This window comes from Calonectris borealis, chromosome 8 (genome assembly GCF_964195595.1).
Source record: "Calonectris borealis chromosome 8, bCalBor7.hap1.2, whole genome shotgun sequence".
Taxonomy (NCBI): Eukaryota; Metazoa; Chordata; class Aves; order Procellariiformes; family Procellariidae; genus Calonectris; species Calonectris borealis.
Window position 1 is genome coordinate 11,915,026 of NC_134319.1, and position 17,464 is coordinate 11,932,489.

At 54.8% G+C, this 17,464-nt stretch overlaps 2 protein-coding genes across 7 annotated transcripts in view; both read right to left on the minus strand.

Annotated features, from left to right (window-relative positions):
• Window positions 1-510, minus strand: part of LOC142084857 (E3 ubiquitin-protein ligase RNF220) — a 60,338-nt gene extending 59,828 nt beyond the window's left edge. For 3 of the 6 annotated variants that reach the window (XM_075155955.1, XM_075155953.1, XM_075155954.1), the window contains exons 1-2: window positions 317-507; window positions 108-150 (exon numbers count right to left, since the gene is read on the minus strand). In XM_075155955.1, the coding sequence (XP_075012056.1) occupies window positions 108-150; window positions 317-361 (88 nt within the window). In that variant the 5' untranslated portion in view covers window positions 362-507. Of the gene's footprint in view, window positions 1-107; window positions 157-316 lie in introns of those variants that run through there. The other 3 variants (XM_075155958.1, XM_075155957.1, XR_012674460.1) reach the window with 2 other exon arrangements.
• LOC142085205 (E3 ubiquitin-protein ligase Rnf220-like) overlaps window positions 502-17,464 on the minus strand; it is a 166,997-nt gene continuing 150,034 nt past the window's right edge. The window contains exons 3-5 of the mRNA XM_075156994.1: window positions 14,980-15,025; window positions 4,450-4,545; window positions 502-654 (exon numbers count right to left, since the gene is read on the minus strand). Coding sequence (XP_075013095.1) covers window positions 502-654; window positions 4,450-4,545; window positions 14,980-15,025 — 295 coding nt within the window. The remainder of the gene's footprint in view (window positions 655-4,449; window positions 4,546-14,979; window positions 15,026-17,464) is intronic.

Sequence of the window (17,464 nt, forward strand, 5' to 3'; positions counted from 1 at the left end):
TCACACAACTCGGCCCAACTCTGGGAAGTTCTCCGGGCGGGGGGAGGCGCGGGAGGAGGCCCGGCGGGGCGGGGACAGCCTGGGGCGCCGCGCGGGACCGCACTCACCGTTCAGCCGGGTCTGCCGATTCGCTCGCACCCGCAGGAAGGTCTGCAGAGGGGAGACAAGAGCGGAGAAGTGTCAGGGCCCGCGGGCGCCGGATGTAAACAACTCGCCCCCCGCCGGCAAAGAAGGCCCGGCCCGGCCCCCCCCGCCCCGCGCATCACCGGGACCACGCACCGGCCCCGGGCCTGCCACCCCCCCCCCCCGCACCCACCTCTTCCCGGCCCCCGCCGCCGGGCCCCCTCCTGCCGCTCTGCATAGCCGCGGGCGGCCGGCGGGGCAGCGGGGCGGCGGCCCCAGGGCGGACCCCCCCGCGCGGCCCGGGATGCGGGCGGATACGGCGCGGCCCGGCAGGCGCCGCCGATCAGCCCCCAGCGGCCGCCGCCATGTTGGCCCCGGTCATGTGACCCGCCGCCGAGCGGGTGAAAGTTCACCAGGAAACCGGCGGGGAGAGGCGCGAGAGGAGGAAGTTCCCATGGCAACCGACAGGCGGCAGCAGGGCCCAGCGAACCCCGGCCAATCAGGGCCCAGGGGCGGTTGGAACCCAGACACCTGGCCAATCAGAGAGCAGGGGTAACAGGGGCCCGAGTACCTGGCCAATCAGGAATCAGGAGCCACTGGAACCCAAGGGCATGTGACTAATCAGGGCCCAGGGGCAACTGCAAGCCAGGTTTCCTTGCCCAATAGGGACTGGGCATCCTTTAGGCCCAACAGCACTAGCCAGTCAGGGCCCTGGCCCCAACTGTAACCCAAAGGTGCTGGCCAATGAGGAACCAGGGACAACCGTTCCCCAACTTTTCTTGCCCAATTAGGGATTGGGGGCCATTGAGGCCCAAGGGCACCTGCCCAATCAGGGCCCAAGGGGTAACTAGACCCGAAGGCACGTGGCCAATGGGGCCCCAGCCCTGCCACGGAGCCTCAGGCACCGCCTCCCGGGCGCGGCATGACCTGGCCCCCTCGGGCACCGGCTCGGGGGGGAGGCAAGGCCCAGGGAGAGGAGCCCCGGCCCTCCCGCCTGTCCCGTGGGCGGAGCACAGCCTGAATGCCAACAGCGGCTGCGGCTGCCGGGGCCGGGCTGGGCACCCCAGCCCGACCCACCCCGATGGCACCGACCTCGGTTCTGGGGCTCTGAAATCTTCCTGGCCTTCCCGAGGAGAAGCGGCCCATGCCTTGGGCGAGGGGGCACCCAGGCTACAGGTGGAGCGCTGCCACCTCCCCTGTGCTTTTCAGCCTCTTCCCCCTCTTTTGCCTTCTGCATTTCAGCAAACCTGGTCAATCAAACCTGGCTCATGGATTTCCTTCCCATGTCTGCCCCACAGCTGTGGTGGGGGACGGCCCCAGCGGACCAGCCTGAGGGTAGGACAGAGCTAGGGCCTAGAAATTGGGCAGCACAGGCTCCTACACACACAAGTCCCATTTGTTCCCCCCTATGCAGACTCCCCAGACTTTGTTTCTTGGAATCAAATCTACATTTTGGGTTTTTGCTCTGGCAACTGACAATGTGCCGCTCCTTCAGAGGCAAAACAAAAAAAAACCCTGATATGTTTTGCTGTATCAGAAGATGATGGGCAGTCAGCAGGTTCAGGTGCTGGCTGGTAAGCTTTGCGCAGCGCTGACCTGCATCGTACATCCCAGCTCTGCCTGCAAGCTGAAACGCAGCTGTATTTTCATACGTGTGCTTACTTACAAAATCAAAGCTGCTCATTGTCGGTTTTACCCTTTTAATTAATTAAGCTTTAATTAATTTCAGGCGGCATGCTCACCGCTGAGCTCAGGTGGAGGAAGTGAGCCTTTCCTGGACAAGGATTTTAGGCTTTCAGTTATACTTGCTCCACATGTTATTCAGTCACAAATGTTCTGTGGGCTCAGCTGACCCACGCAAGGTAGGCTCTCTCCAAGCCTGAAACGTTCTCTTTGCAGTACGGTAAATGACTTACAACTCGCTGTTGATTTTTCCACTGGGGGTTCAGGGTTGTATCTAAATCTAACTAAAATGGCTTTATTTTTACTCGGAGCGCAGGAAAAGCCCTGACTAATAGGACATACTGTATCTCAGAGGGGCACCCACCACTGACCCCTATCACAAGGTCCTGCGCTACACCAGCTGCCACCACCTTGGTCTGATCAGCATCCACGTACCAAACTCAAGCAACCAGGCTTGGTGTAGGGGAGGCAAGGGGATCCCCCCTCCCCGCGTCCTGGAGCCACCCCACCGCCTGCACTGCAGCTCCCTCTCAGCATGGGGAGCAATGCAAACAGCCCAAGCGCTGTGCAAGCCCGTATTCCTGCAGCTCTCCTACTCGTAAATCTCCTTCTTCCCTAAATAACCCCATGGTAAATAAGCATGAGGACTAAGAAAACCGAGCCACAGGAATTCTGAAAACCTACACGCCAATAACTCACGTTCTAGCATGTTGCTAATACACTGTATATTCACGATTAGATCACAGATAACACAAGGGACATTCATAATTCCAGCACAACTCTGCATATGGAAAGCTACATTTTGCAGCCCTTAAACTCACCACCATGAGAGCCTTCTGCTCTGCTTCCTGAGCATTTTACTTGGTAAGCCAGGAAGACTGACTTCTCATTCATATTGTGGCTTTATTAAGGATACACTGAGGCTTTACACAACCCTGGCACCCACTCTGAGGTCCCTTTACGCTGCCAGAGCAGCATAATGCAGCCAGCACAAGCGTAAATGAAAATCAGGCCCCAGAGGTCTTTTCTCCCTGCAGTGCAGACTTACAACTCCCATTACGCATTTGCATTAAGGGCTGCAACCCTCCATAAAATACACTCACAAACTTAAAACATATTACAGACTAGCTAGACTCAGCACATAGAGGGGGCTTCTGCTGAGAATATTTGTCCTCAAGTATGACATAATAAAAATTTATAGGAGGGGAGGACTGCAAGGGACCACCAATATCACAGAGACTAAAGTCTGGTGGAGCGGGAAGGGAGGGGTGTTCTCCAACAAAGGGGGCCATGGCAAAAGTCTCTTCCATGTCCCTTTGGAAAGAACATGATTTATTTATAAGCCTTGATAAACAGGCAGGAAAGAGAGCGGGATTACCTGAATCAGGCATTTCTGTATCTTCTGCAGGGTTTTGCTTCTCTTACTTTGTACTAGGTCTCATTGTTCATACAAGGGTAAAGTGACTTGTGATGTGACACCAAGTTGTAACTGAAGGCTACATGGGAATACGTAGCAAAAAATGGAGGATCTGGCCCATATTTGATAATATAACCAACCAATAGGACAGAGGAGAGAATAATGGGCAACAAATGTACAAATCTGCTACTAATGGGATCTATCTTCAGGAACACATGCTTTAACTGGGGCTGCTCGGTTAGACCCCCAGCACTGCCCATCAGCTTCTCCCTCTGCAGATCCAAACGCAGGCCTGGCACACGCCAAGTGGCCGATGCAGGAAGACCTGACTGCCTGCCTGACCCCGGGCACAGGGTATCGCTGCAGAGCACCGCAGGATACCGGGTGATGGGCGTATGCCAAGCTGGTACAGCCACGGCCCACCCAGCCTGTCCACACGGCAGGGAGAGGCACCCTTGGGTCTATGCTGAAGAGCACCATTAATTTACCTGCTGCCTTTCAGACCTTACTTGAAGCCGCTGGCTGAGCGCAGGCTTGCAGCCAAACAGTTTGGGTGTGTGTTGAGTCAGAGTCAAGTGTGCCAGCCCACCCCAAAAATACAGACAGACTTACAACAAGCAAAGCTGTGCTTGTGCTGCTGCCTTTCTCTTCTTTCCTTGCTCCGTCTTCCTCAACTTTTACTCATTGTGTCAAAGCCAAGACCTGCTGCTCCTCTGGGCAGAGGGTGTTTTATAACACTTGTTGGCATGGCTGTGGATGGTCCAAAACCATTTCTGTTTTGGGTGGGAGTCACGAGTCAGTTTGCTGGGCTGCGGCACACCAGTGAAACGGAGAATTTTGGCCTGCTGCAGGCTGACATCATTCACTGTTTTACAAAAAAATCACTTCTCTGAAAGTTTCCCGGTGGCACAGGGTAAGCAATGACAAACATAGCCACGGCAACGACCGAGATGGTGAATATAATGCAAGAGAAACCTCTACAGAGATTCAAAGCAGTTTTGCATGGCTGTGGTTTAAAGTCGGAGCTGGGAGGAGTCTGCAGACAAAAGCACGCCTTCGTAGGCTTGTGAGGGACCGAGTGCTCACGTCCCCGCGCTGCAGGCGGGTGAGCTGGGGCACCGGTGCAGAGCCGAGAGCCGGGCTCTCACACACAGAGAGCTGCGGGCACTGGGGCGAACTGGCTGCCTGCCTAAGGCTGAGAGCAGCGACAGCATCCGCCTGCTTACCTGGTATCTGTCCGAGTGATGGATGTCATCTGAGGAGTGGGGTGATGCTGTCGGAGAATCTCCTTCCCGCTTGATTGAGGCCGACAACAAAATTGACTGCAAGAGAAAGGAGAAATTCATGCTGTGAGCGTCGCCGAGCTCTCTGCCCCTCGCTAAGCCGTCCTCAAAGACACGGAGAGCGTCTGCTGGGCTGGGGGGCTGCACTGGGACAGACTGCCGGGCTGTGGGGCTGGCTCTGCTCTTCCCGTGGGACCCTGACCCACGAGGGGACCGGGCTGCAGGCTCTAGCAAAGTGCAAACGCATCAGGCAACAAAGGGATGGTCATTTTGTCCCCAGGTCTGGTGGCTGGGGCAGAATCAGTCCCTGCTGGAAGTGATGCGTGAGGACCACACCAGAAATGCACACGGTAAGGCGAAGGCGTGCTGACGTGGAGCCGTGCTAACGGGCCCTCGCCCGCCCCTCTCAGTGCCACTAAATCTCTCAATAGCTTTGTAAACTGCACTAAAGCTCTCGGCACCTTTGCAGCGCAACTACCTCTTCCTTCTGTAATGATGCTATTTATTTTAATAAGTAGCACAGAAAAAAAGGGCCTTTTAGAAGGTTAAAAAGATCAGTGATATTTGAGACCTAAGAAATCACTGATAAACTTCAAGTCAATAGTAGATAAGTCTAAATTCTACACACAGTGAACTCTAGCGGGAAAATTACTGCAGGAGTTTGACAGCATCTAAAAAAATGTACACTGAGTTGTAAGTGAACTTTATTATGAGAAGAGTTTGAGGGAAAAATGCAATTTAGAATTCTAATTTAAAATATAAATTAGCTAAACTAGGCTAAATGTAGCTCAATACATTGTAAAAAATGTACAGTGGAAATGCAGCTCTCCAGATGTTTGTTTCTGAGAATCAGCTGGCAAGATTCGACAATAAATGACTGCTCGGAGATGTGTATGTTTGCGAAGGGAAGTGTAGATATCATCTGAATTGGACAGGTCAAGTGTGGTGACAACATTATTAAAAAGCATAATACCTTGGAGAAAGGCAAGTATTCCAGAAACATTTGCCTCTGGGCTGAAATGAAACGTGAAAAAATGTGCATTTTTTGGAAAGATATGAGTAAGTGGAAAAATGACTCAGCATACAAATCGGTTCAGTCAGCAGGATGCGATCCCCCGGGCTCGGACAGCTCTCCCGGCGATAAAAGCACGGCAGCGCAGTCGGCGTGGGCGCGGAGGCGGGGCACACTCGGGGTGGAGACGGGGGAGGAGGATTTGGGGTGCTGGGTTCAACCCCACGGGCATGAGCTGCCAGCCTTGCCACGAGGGCAAGAGCTGCATCCCTGTCTGCACTGCGGGTCTCTGCCATAAAACACGGCTCTACCGGCCGTGCAGAGGCGTGACGTCCTGAAAGGGGTCACGGGGGAGTTACCTGCTGGGGTGCTCAGTTACCTCTGCAGGCATGGTCCCTCCTGCCAACGCCGAGGGCTGTGCCAGCCACATCTCGGGGCTGGCACGCTCCTCAGCTCAGCCCGACGGGCATGCCAGGCGCTGGGAGGGCCAGCGGGAGCCGGTGGGACTGGGGGCACGCAGCGAGGGCTGCCCCAGGAGACCGGCCTCCGCTTCCCAGGAGAGAGATGGGCAGAGCAGGGGCTTCTCCTGCCTCACGTGTTGGCCAAACCCAACATGATGGGTTTTGGTGAGCGGCTCATTTATTTCTGGAGAAGCCCTCTGATAACCATGCGAAGCAGAGTGCAGACCCCGAGCTCCTGCTGTTGTTTGGTTTCTTTATTTTCTAATCAGAGAACGAGGACCATTTCTGAAGAAACAGGTTTGCACATGTCCTACAAAACAGGGGGATGGAGACTCAAAGCCTTCAGGTGGGACTCAGAACAACAGCCCTGATTGCAGCGGTGCTAATGCCCTTTCCCTCCTCTAATAAGCCAAGCACCCTGGAGCTGGGAGGGTTAAATCCGTTTTGTCTTCCAATGTATTCTGGAGAAGGGGAAAAAATACCCATCTCCCCATTCCTCGGCGACAGACAGACAAACCCTCCCCGCCTCCAGCTCCCCCCTCAGCTTCTGGTAGCTCTAATCCAATATTATTATGTGAAAAATGGTTGGGCTAGCTATGGAGACAGTAAATTAAACGTTATGTATTAGTTTTTAGCGTGTGGTCCCGGGAAGAACGCTGGCCCCATTTATTCCACAAACCTCCTGAGCACCATGGCGATGACCTCTGGAAAAACGCAGGGCTAAACTAATCCCAAAGATGTCAATCTCGAGGCCTCTTCTACATACACTTGCAGTTTAGATTAATAAACTGTCTATTTTTAAATTGTGTGCAAGCACTTCAATTCTAAATACCTCGCCGGCATGTTAAACACAGCGTTAGAGATGCCAAGTCACACTTCCCCTTCACTCTTAGGAAACTTGACTTCATTTGTTTTTCTCATTTCCGCGCGCTGTGCCACACTTTGCCTTTCAGGCAGCCATGGGAGCAGGCAGGGATGCAGGCTCGGGGGCTAAGGGATTAGGAAAGGCACTTGCCATCAGGGTGGCTTTCATTTCTGCATTAGGCCAGCCTCTCTGCCATCCTGATTTTGGCCTCTTTTTTCCCAAATCGTTGTGTTGGGGCTGTTTCCCGGTGGCTAAGCGGCGAGGATGCACAGCCACAGCACGCCAAGCCGAGGATTTGCTGTCCCCTGCACCCACGCTGCTCACTCCCACTGGGGTCCCGGCGAGTGGGGAAGGGGCATCGATACGATCCCCATCCCTCTCTCGACTGGCATCTGGGAAGACGGCTGCGGAGAGAAAAGGCCTCCCAGTCCCCGTGCACACCCACACTGCAGGGCAGACCCAAATTCTGGCTTCCCACCCCAAAAACGCGGCGCCGGTTGCTCTGTGTGCAGACGGGCGTGCTCCCTACCTCGGGAACCAGCCGCTTTGGCGTGGTGGGAACAAGCCTTGATGCTGCGATGTCCCTGTTTCCCCTGGGGAAAGGCCACCAGCCAGCTCATCCCCGCCTGGTTGCCAGTTCAGCCCAGCTCCCTTTCAGGGTACGTCTGAGCGGGGCTGTCGGGGCGAGAGCACCCTCCTCTCTCCCCGGTCCCCCCTCCCCTGGCAAACCACGGCTCCCAGCATCAAAGATGGAGCAAGGGCCTTGTGCAAGTGGCCGTGCAGCCTCATATTTCTCCCTCCCCTTTAAATCATCTCTCCATTGGGTAAAGGCACTCTCTGCAGAGGTTATAAACCCTGAGAGGATCAGCCTGAGCATTACACCTGGGGCAAGCTAAATAAAAAAAGGTCACCGGCGCTTTTTAAACATGGACAAAAAAGCAGTAAAATGTGTTTGGAAAAAAAAATCTGGCATTAAATCATGACTTTTTGCCTGGCTTGCCTCATTAAAAGTGGCCTTTTGGAAGGTAAAATTATCATTGTAAGTGATAAGATCTTTAAGAAAATAATTCACGGCTTCTTCACCCTTTAATATGATAGCCGCCACCGGCTAATTTTTTTCTTAATGGCAACGAGGCCATCAATCTTGTCCGAGCCATGTACTCCCTCCTTCCTCCTGCCCCTCCTGCCGTGCCGGGCAGCCATGGCCCCGCTTGGCGTTTCCTTCCCACCCCTTGGAGCCCAGCTGTGCCGTGCCGAGGGGAAGAGACATGTCTGGGAGTATGGCTTTACCTGCCTGCGTCCGTGGACCTGGGCTCTCCGCGGGGATGCGGCGCCGCAGGAAGCAGAGGCCGCGTAAGCCTTGCTCACGCTGCCGCGGTTCACACCCTGGCAGCTCCCGACACCCTCCATGGACCGTGCAATTCTGCAGAGCTGGGCTGCAGCGTCTGCAAAGGTTTCAGCAGTCTCGTTGCAATTAGGAACAACCTATAGTTTACATATATAAATACACGGGCAGGTTCAGCGTGAATCAAATATGCCCCATGCAGCTGGTGTGCCAGCTGCTGTGATCCCAGTCCATCGCTCTCCAGACCTGCTCCTCCCTGCTGGGGCGGAGGAGCCACAGGCGGCTCCGAGGCGATGCCGGCAAGGGCACGCGTGCCGACATGCCGCCGGCTCCCGACCCACAGGCGCTCGAGGCGTGGGCCCGGGGCAGCGCGAGGGGAGGGGACGGGTGTCAGGGTGCAGCCGCCGGCCCGAGGAAATGGATGGAAATTGCCGGCACGCACCGCCCCCAGCCCTGAGCGCTGCCGCTCGCCGGCAGCCGGGGCAGGTGTCAGCGCGGGGAGAGCCCAGCCGGTGCCGCTGACATTCTGCTGCTCTCAAGGCCAGTCATTTGAGAGTATTAAAGTGCTGGACTCCTGCTTTCTGATAGCCCTGGAAAAACACAGGGAGTCTATTTTTCTTAAACAATCCATCACAGCTGCTGTCAGCAGAACAAATACCCTAACCCTGCTTTTTATGTATCTATATGGCCCTTTTTTTTTTTTTTTATTTTGGCACAAAGTGTTCCCTGTTTGATGCATTCAGCTTTAACTCTGCCATCTAAATAGGTACTTATCACTTAACATGGAGGTGATGGCTTGACATGTTTTCTATCTCCTGCCCTCCCCTCCACGGTAGGGAAGCCGTCAAAGTGTTGCTAATAGCTGTTATCACTTGGGAACTGTAACCCGAAAGCAATGAGTGATACCAGGCCTCGCTGCGATTTTCCCCCTTAACTCTGCTAGCCATTTTTTATGTTATTGCTGCAGAATCCCCTGACATAAAGATGCTACCATTAGAGTTGAGTTTCCTAGAAGCTTTCGGAGTGTCCACATTTGCTCCCGGGAAAGTTAGAGGTAAAATTATCTAGTGGCTTTTAGCTGGCAGAGATAAAGGTGGGATGGAGCTGGGGATAAAAGGCTTAAATGTGAGAAGGGTGTGAATAGTGAACAGAAATAATGGTATCGGCAGCTTCTGGCCTTCGCTGAAGGATTCCAGTGGTCCGCAAGCAGAATAAGCTTACAGAAATGTGAGCTACTGATTTATTGCTGTGCACGTTACGGTCACATCTGGGATTGCAACTGAGCTCTGGGTCCTCTTGGGAGAGACACCAGCTACACGGTGGGGAAAGGGTCCCCTTCCAGCAGAACTGCCCATTGGGGATGGAGGGGGAGAGAGGTCTGGCCAAGGGCTGCCGGGGTCTGCCAGCCTGTCCGGCTCCCCGCCGGGACCACATCCCTCTCCGCTCCTCCTGCCGAACGCAGCGGTTTCCCCCGGACTAATGGGAGGGCACAGCTGTTCAGCCCAAGGGGAGCGAGGGGCTTTGTTTGTTCACGGGGTAATTTGTTTTATGGAATAAAACCTGGCAGAGATTTTTTTTGGAGTGGCTCTGGTATTTATCACCCCGAACTGGCAGGGAGCGCGTTCAGCCGACACTCATCCGAGGTAATTTCCCCTCCTTCGCGTATCTGTGGGCTGCTCTTGTGTCCCTGGCTTGGCCATAGCTTTGCCACAACGCTCAGATTTAGCTTTCTAATCGTTCCTTGTAAATCACAGCTACAGAGGGAGGGGGCACAGATACGGTGAGTGACTTCTCCACCCCCCCAGTGAGTCAGTGACACAAGAGAAGGAGTTAAAACCCCAGGGCCCTGACACCCGTCCCCTGTTCCTACCACCAGACACGATATGGAGAAGTTAAATGATTGTGCTAGAAATTTCATCTCAAGCGAGGCAGCTGGGAAGGGCTTAATACAGACATTCTGTCAAGGTTTAAGGCTCCAAATCTTGCTTGCTTCAAAGCTCTTTTTCCTTGGAGGGCTTTAGTGGTCAAATTTCCCTCTAGGTGCTGTAATTCTCTCTCAAACTGCTCGGTGAAGCTGTAAAATCACAGGGGTGGGTGGGGGAATCAAAGGGCTCTGGCACTGTGGCTCGGTTCCCAGCTCCGCCGGAGGTCTCGGAGCAGCGTGCTGGCCGCCTGCCTGCGGGCACCCTCCGAGGAGGTGGGTGCACACCTAAACAAACCGGCCACAAGCTTCTGCTGGGCGCAGGAGATGGATTTTGTTCCTGGCCGCTTGCTTCAGTGTTTGTTTGCAGCAAGAGCCAGCGCACGGGCTGGACCGTTAGTGGGAAAGGCAATTTGCAGTCACGTATTAGGAAGCAGCAGTGGAAAAGGAATGCCGGACCCGCCACGAGAGCTGGGATGCTTCGCAGAGCCCAGCCTCTTCCCCTTCAGCCGTCAGTACCGGCACTTTCACAGAGGATATAAGAAAGTTCAGTGGACGCTGTTAGGTGACAAGTACCAGTCTGCAGCTAATATCCTGAAATTCAGGGGTTGAGATCTCTCCGGGCAGGGATGATAGCCCACCTAGATGATAGCCTGCGGAGGGAGAGCCGTAGGCCAGACAGGCAGTGGCAAAGAAGTGCTCCTAGGTCGCTAGGAGGGCCTGGGGACGCTGACTCTCGGAATTACTGCCGGCTGCTCAAGGAAGAGCAGGAACAGCGGACTTAGACTGCTCATACACCTCGCCAATGCGGCTTCAGCTCAGCGTGTGCTCCTCTCCTGCACAACCCCTTGCAAGAGGCAGCCAAGGCAAGAGGGGAAAGGTAAGGGGAGAGCGTGAAACCCAAGAATGATGCCTGGGGGAACTGTGTCCTGCTGACAGCTACCTACAGACTCCTGGGCAGCCACAAGCCTGGACAGAGCCCATGGTGTTGTCCGTACGCCTCTGCAAGACATCCCTGATGCCTGGCCTGCCTGAAACATGGCCTGTGGCCACGCTGGGGACTGCTGCAGGGAAGCTCTGGGCTCACAGAGGTCTGGGGCATGGCTGGCTCAGACACACCTTCTGAAAGTGCCCTTCTGAGTGGCTCTGGTGTTGGGTTTCCCCAGGGTGACCCAGAACAACAGTGAAAGGTTAGTGAGCAATGCTCAGCCCACACCAGTGAACAGGACCATGAACCGTGGTCTCTAGCTGAGCAAGAGCAAGGACATCCTCCATCCCTTCCCATGGGCGTGAAGCATCTGTTCCCACCAACACCGAAACTTCTCCTCGGTGAAGAATTTCTTTTCCCACCCCTCCTCTTCCTCCTGGTGTCTCAGACATGTCATCAGAGAAGGATGCTACAGATGTCCAGGACTCTCCCTGAAGTCCAACGCATGAGGAAGACCTTTCTCAGAGCAGGACCGCTGGGTGTGCTTTCTGCAAAGGAGATGGGCTTTCAGCACCTTTTTGCACCTCTGCCTTCTGCAAAGCACAGGCACAAAGCAGCCCAGCAAGAGCAAGCCATCACCTTGACCTGTGGGGGCTCAATGGGCTACCTGGCTCTCAGCAACATGAAGATCAAGGCACCAAAGGCTACCGCAAGCCATGGGGTGAGCATCCAAGCTTGCAATCAGGGACAGAAGCTGCAGCTGGGAGGAGACAGCGCTGTTCCCTTTGCTGTCCGCAGGCCACGGGACTTCCTGAAGACACCAAGCAGCTCTCTCAGGCCCTTCTCCCCAGCCAGAGGCTGGCAGAGCCCAGCTTGCTGTCACCAGCTTGCCTAAGTAAGTGGCAGTCAGGGTTGGATAAAAATCTCATCCTGAGGCTCACTACACAGGTTTGTCATCTGCTTGTCCAAGTGGCTTGTCCACACTGGCATACCACCATCGATTGGGCTTGGTCACTAACAGAAAGCAAACGAGGACCCTGAACTCTGCGGAGTTATTTGGTGCTCAGCACTGCTCTCCGAGCTGCCCTCGCAGAGAGGGAGCCCAGGCAGCGAGCAGATGTGTTGGCCGGAGCCCCCCAGCTCGCAGCCCTTGCTTGGCTGTCACTGCCTCCGTCGGCTCCGATAATAGAAGAACCTGATACAATAATCCTGCATTCATCACATCCCATGTTGAGTGATTGGATTTTCTTTGACATATTGCCATGAAAATTGACCCAGTGCAGTGAGTGACAGCTCTTCAGGGGCAGGGAAGCAGCGAGAGAGGAATACGGGTTTACATCTGGGCTTTTATTGCCAGGAGAGATGTTTGCCGGGGCAACGGCAGGGAAGGGATGGGAGCAGAGCCAGGAGACAGAGCATGGGGGGAGTTAAATCCCCTGCCCCCAGCTGCACCCCAGGAAGAGTCTTAAGCCAGCATAGAAGCGGCGACAGCCCATGGTAGTGTACGCGAAGGCCCTAAATGAGAACTAAAGTGGTCTTAAAGCCACCGGCGACCACAAAGGTAACACCTTTCATAACACCAGCCTGCACCCGACCCCAGCTCCCATGTCCCTGAGTGGAACCAGGCTGCCCGTGCTGCCAGGGGATGCTCCCGAGAGGTGGGGAGGTGCAGCCCCTTTCTCCCACTGCTGAGCTGCTGGAGATGCTGGCCCTGTTGTTGGCACCAGGAGAAGGACCGGCCAGGAAATGTCGCAGCAGTCCCCGTGATTCCTTCCACCAGTGCCCGGGATGGGAAGCGTGACACGGCACAGGTTCCTAGGCGGTGCCTGCCAGACCTCCAGCAATGCCGAGGTGCCTGGGCATGGGCTGCAAGCCCACCCGCAGGTCTGTCCTCCATCCCTCCACCTGAGACCCCTGTTAAGGGTGGCCCGGAGGCCCAGCTTTGTCCCCAGCAGGACTTTCTCGAAGGGACTTCACATCCTGATGAGCTATTCCCACCCCATGTTGCAGATGCTCTGTGGGCACAAAGGGAAAAAGCAGCCTTCATCTCCCCACCACCCTCCTCCTCAATCCCATGCAGTTACAAAGGAGCCTTTAATACCAAGCTCAGGTGGAGGTGACAGCGTGTGCCTTCCCATGCCACACAGGACTTGTCTCCCAGCAAAAGCCACCTAGAAATAATGAATCCTCCTGGGCTGAGGGGCTTTCAAGCTCTCTGAGAAGGGAATGAAAGATTTCCTGATTTCACCCTCTCCCTCCCTGCTCTCCTGGCTTCTTGAAGTTAATGTTCTTAGTCCTGGACGTGACGGGCAAAGGGAAAAGATCCATGTGGTGACAGGGGACGATTGATCTCTTTTACATAGAACGACGCTCCAGTCCCAGTTTAATCCCCTCGCTCAAGGCAAATGGGATTCTTTGTCAATGGAAACTTCAAAAGCCCGGCCCTGCCGCGAGATGGACCTTCTTCTTTATCTGGTCTCTGTCAGTCACTCGCTGCGGTTCCCTCCAAACAGCTAATCTGTCTTCCTAGCCGTCCTTCTCCCTCGCAGGCGATGTGTTTGGGACCATTGAGTTATCTACACTCAGACCTGATGAGGAGGGAAAGGGAAGCTTGCGGAGTCCAGCTGCTTTCATTTTGCGGGTGCCCTTTCCAGCTCCTTCGAGACATCCCAAGGCAGCCTCATGCTCCGTGGATTATCAGCCGCGGGTGGGTTTGGGGGTTGCTTTCGGCTCTGCTTGTTTTTCACAGAGAAACAGTCAGATCTCCAGTCTCCTTCCGGACAGGGCACGGGAGACAAGGATAGTCATGCAGGAGATGGGAATGCCAAAGGTGTGGAGCATTACGGAGTATCGCCATGATCTTTATTTTCCCTTATGGGGTTTGGGAAATTGTTGGGTTGACTTGGGAGGTGTCCCTGCCTGCTGGGAACTTGGGTCAGCACGGTGGCTCCCCAGCCCCTCGCTTGGTGGAGCAGACAAGGTGTTTATGTACTTGGCAAGACCCAGCTCCAAGGGGAAAACCTAGAGCTGAAATGTCGGTCTCTGTTTCTGACATCACACGCCAAAAATGACCCAAAGCTTCCAGGAAAAAAAAGGGAGAGTGAGACCTGAAGTCGATTCTATTAAAACAAGCATGAAGACATCTCCCAGGAGATGCCGGGAGTTGGCACCTCCCTGGAAGCCAGGAGGCTCCCTGGCTTGGTCTGTGTCACCAGAAGTGTAGGAAAGCTTGGACCACTTGCCTTTGCCCGCCTTGGGGAGCACAGCGTGGTTTTCAGAGGCCGTGCAATGCCCAGCTGCCCTGCAGTGTCCCCTGCCACCCACTTGCCTGCCCAAGCTCTTGGCCTTCCCACCTCCGTATCACATGAAGTCCAGCTAACAGTAATGCTAATTAGTAAATGATGCCCGTTGCAGCGATGGCGTGATGCTCTGTGCGTTTTGTATTTTTGCATTCTGAGCCAAGGGGATGGGAGGTGGGTCCTGGGGAGGGGGATGCGGCTGAGACAGGGTCTTTTAGTGATTTGGGCTCCTTCTCAGGTGTGTTTCACTCCACCTGAGGCAGTCCCGCTCCCCTCTTCCAAAGCTGGCATATGGCTCTGGCTCCAGGAACTCCCGCACGTGATTTCCCAGGCTGAGCTCAGCCTGCGTGTGATCAGCTCTCATTAGCTGTCATTAGACACAATCTGGAATCCCGGAGCCCGCCGGGTCCTTCAGCTCCACCATCCCTTGGCTGCACGGGGAACGAGAGAGCCCCTGCAGGGACTTGACCGCTCCAGCCCAGGGGGTGAATGGGGACAGCAGCAGCCCCCAGTGCTGGCCGGCCTCCAAAGCACGGCCACCTTCCTGGGGGACACCGAATAGCAGGAGAGGGAGTGGGAAGGCGAGGGGGTGTAAAGAGCATCCCTTGGGGCGGGGGTACGTGCTGAGTTGTGCTCACTTACCTTGGGGGTGCCCGCTGCCATGGCATCCTTCAGGATGGAGCTCTTGCTGCCAAGAGAGAAGAGAACGGGGTCAGAGTCACAAAACCGCTGTGGCGGGCAAGGGGGGAAGCGCTTCGAGGGATCTCACGAGGTCAAATAGCAAAGCACAGGGCTCCCCTTCCCCGGAGCAACGAGAGCCTCCTCACCCTGACCGGAGGGGCACGGAAAGGAGGGCAGCGCCAACTATTTCTCCACCTGGAATAAAATGGTCCTACGAGTGGAACCCCCCAAACCCAGACATGCGATGCAGAGTCAAATCCCAACTCTCCGCCTCCCCGGGGGCTTGCACAGCTCCTCTCCCAGCCCTGGGGAAAAGCGGGGAGCGAGCCTGCAGGGCCGCTGGGAAGCAAGCCGAGGAGAGGGGAGCGGAGGTGGTGAGCCCTGCGTAGGGTCAGGCACAATAAAAAAAAGGAGGGAAGGAAAGAGAAGGCGATTAAATCGGCATAAGAGCAAGGGAAAAGAAGGAAGATCCCCTCTGCTCCAGCTGCGCCTTGGAGGCAGCAGCTCTGCCGGAGGCTGGAGTGATTTGTTAATTCAGCTTGTTCCCCATTTAGCAGGGAAGGAGGTCCCCGCCACGGTGCTCCTCCTCGCCTGCCCTCGCCAGCGGGAGATGCTATAGATTTAATAACACCTTCCCCCCTCCAGACAGGTTAAACTTGAAACAATTACATATCAAAGCCGACATGGCGGGGAGGCCTGCACTGTAATTTTTTGGTTATTAAAGTAATCTCTCTCATGTAAATTCTCCTGCTAACATGCTGCAAACAGCATTAGGAAATAAATTATTTCCCCATGATTCGATTTGTCAATGCAAAGCACCTGCAGCAGGCAAAAGGCTCTTGAAATATGTTGCCAAGCCCAGTGCCTGTGCTTGTGAGCGCACGCCGGTGGGGCGGCTGGCTCCCAGCTCCCCATAGCCCCGGGGAGATGATGGATGGGTGGGTGGAGGGGGGAGGTTAGCGGGGGGAGGCGGAGGTTGGGGAAGGGGGGGGAATGGAATTGTGTTTAATAACAAAATTTGTATGCAAGCCTGCATCCAGGCTAAGGATGAGTGATCGGCAGCCAGAAAGTATTAAAAAGCCTCGCTAAACAGATGCTGACAATAGAACAAGACATATCAAATCAGATCTACTTCAGAAACATTAATATACACACGCACACACGCTCGCCCGCGCGCGCGCGCCCGGCTCCGCACACCCGCGCTCCTTTCTTCTCAATCACAGCAATATGGGAGACATCAATAAATTTTTATGAGACTTTTAGAAGATCAACACGGTACTAGATGTGACAAAAAAGCAATGTGCCTGTCATGTTCGCTTTGTCGGGGACACTTTAGCCCCAGATGCCGAGCTGCAGTGGCAGCGGGGAGAAATTGAATTTGGCTGGCTTTAATCTGCCTTGATTTGGCAGATGGCTGGGTGTTATGAAATGAGCAGGGATGGAGGAAGGTGTTTTCTCCCGGGGCTACAGCCCCTCTCCTCTCCCAGTGCCACCGCCCTCGCCCCCCACCCAGAACAGGGGGAACCATGCAGTTATCCATCGCCATCAGGTCACCCCAAACACCGCAGCTCCGCTCCCGGAGCAAGCGGCTGTGGTTTCTGGGGACCACCCATCGAAGGGCTGGGGCATCGCCTCCCTTGCAGTCCTCCCTTGCCGGATGCTTGCTGGGGGGTGCAGGATGCCCCCCCTTGCCCCAGCTCTACCCCCCTGCTCTCGGGAGGCGGCGGGGAGCAGAGTCAGTCCCCGCTGCCCCCGGAGGCGCAGCCCCGATGGGACGGATTTCCAGCCCTCCCCGTCTCCAGCGCTACCTTGAATTTCTCAATCGCCCAAAGTATGAAACAACTTTTTTTTACTTTTATAATCCAAACGCCAGGTTAAAAAACCCAACTAATTTCCTCCCTTTTCTTGTTAAAGGTGTTTAAAATTATTCCTTTTCGAGGGAAAGAGGAAGAATCTCATTAATTCCTCCCAGAACTGGTGTTAGTGCCAGGAAACTGCAGTTTTCAGGACGAGAGTCTCTCTGGTCAGCTGAAAGGCCAAGGCTCTGCCGTTGGGACTGACGGAGAAGGGAACTGATTTAGATAAACTCTGCCAAGTTATTTTATTCTTAATTTGGAGGATTATTAAGAACCACCCCGCTCCTTGCAATTTAACCCTGCTCTATTGCTAATAAGAGTTTGCAATTTGTTTTTATTTATTTCCAGAGGCGGGTCAGGAATGGGCACAAGCCCTGGTCATCCGAGTCGCAAGACCCTGCAATTTAAGGGTGCTTTCCTTCACCCGCTAACCAACCCCCTGAATCACAGCGGCTGCAGCCCCCCGCGCTTCTTAAGGATGCCGGCAGCGGGCTGAGAATCGAAAGGCCATCAGCAAAGAGAAACCTTCCCCTCCATAAACACCGCAGACAAATTAAAAATGGTAAAAGGGAAATCAAGACCTTTAAAGT